Raw genomic sequence first — 1,487 nt, forward strand, 5'->3', positions numbered from 1 at the left:
TGTTAGGACCGTGGCCATGTTTTAGATGTAGGACCCAATGAAGACAGATAGAGAAGTTTATGAAATCAAGCTGGCCAGACTATATAGATTATCATAACATCTCTAAGTGTTCCCAAGGTTAATGTTGACTTGAGCTAATAATTATGTAGTAGCAGAGCAATAATACCGAGTGTAAGGGAAATAACTTGTTTATTCATTGCTTCAAAATGTGAAGGTTACAAGCCTACTTGAGGCAAATGTAATCAAACAAGTAGGGAACGAATCGCTCGAAATAACTAAACTTGTACTAAGTAGATAATGTACGTGTTTCGTCCAATTGATGTAGAGAGGTGAGAAGATGCATCATCCTTACGGTAGGATAGCCCCCCCAGTTTGGGATGATGCGGTCGCTAACAATGTTATGGGTTCGAGAGACCCCAAATGTCATTGACATCATTGGAAGTTCAGGGATGTAGAAGGAGATTGTCAATGAGATGTCGACGATAGTCGTCGGCCATCTCGTCGCCGGGTGTTGAAGTGATCTTGATCTCTTTTCCTCTTGAGATGAGGGAGGGCTGTAGCCTCCTCGATGCGCACGTATTTCTCAGCGCGACTTAGTAGCTCTTCGAGAGTGGTTAGAGGTCTTCCTGCAATAGATTCCTTGAATCTACCTTCCTTCAAGTTTTGTTGAATGATTCCAGCGAGCATATTTCCTCCCACGTTAGGAACTTTGTGAGCTGCCTCTACAAATCGTTGAATGTAGTTGCGGAGGGTTTCGTCCTCTCTCTGGGTGATAGTAAAGAAGTACGTGGGAGTCTTAGCGTACTCTTTGTTGATAGCGAAATGGTGGTTGAAGCGATCCATTAGTTGGGAGAGAGCTTCAATTGACCAAGTAGGCAAGGAGTTGAACCAGCTTAATGCTCGTTCGGAGAGCGTTGTGCGAAACATCTCGCACATCGCCGCATCAGTTGGGCCATATAGATCTGCCATGGCGTAGAACTTTTCAAGGTACTCTTGTAGGTCACTAGTTCCATCGAACTGTGGTAGACTCGAGACCTTTACCCGTTGGGGCAGTATCTCATTGATTATTGCGACAGTGAAGGGAATACGCCTTATTGGAGGTATTGCCCTTCCACCAACAGGATTACCTATGTGGGGAAGATGATTTGAGCGAGATACCTAACTATTAATTTCATCATCTCCAACATTGTGTTGTTGGTAATCAGGCACGTGTACGCAGCGGAAAACAAATTTAATTTACATAATCACATGCTCGATTCGTATTAAATAATTAATTGCGTACCTTAATGCTTCCAGCGAAATTAAAGACAACATGCGTATAATTAATTCGATAATAAATCACATAACATGCTCGCAGCAAATCATGAATTTCATATAAACGATTACATATAGCAATTCACGAAAAACACTTTGCGAATATAAACATATAATTTAATATAATTAAATTAATACCTAATTAAACTCGGGTCCGAAAAATACCTCTTGAA

At 41.3% G+C, this 1,487-nt stretch overlaps 1 protein-coding gene across 1 annotated transcript; it reads right to left on the reverse strand.

Moving 5' to 3' along the window:
- Window positions 1-465: 465 nt before the first annotated feature.
- LOC148765194 (uncharacterized) lies at window positions 466-969 on the reverse strand. The gene has a single exon (XM_088812701.1). The coding sequence runs from the start codon at window positions 967-969 to the stop codon at window positions 466-468; it is 504 nt and encodes a 167-aa protein (XP_088668827.1).
- Window positions 970-1,487: the final 518 nt, after the last annotated feature.

Source organism: Erythranthe guttata, chromosome 14 (assembly GCF_056151865.1).
Source record: "Erythranthe guttata isolate IM_541 chromosome 14, IM_541, whole genome shotgun sequence".
Taxonomy (NCBI): domain Eukaryota; kingdom Viridiplantae; phylum Streptophyta; class Magnoliopsida; order Lamiales; family Phrymaceae; genus Erythranthe; species Erythranthe guttata.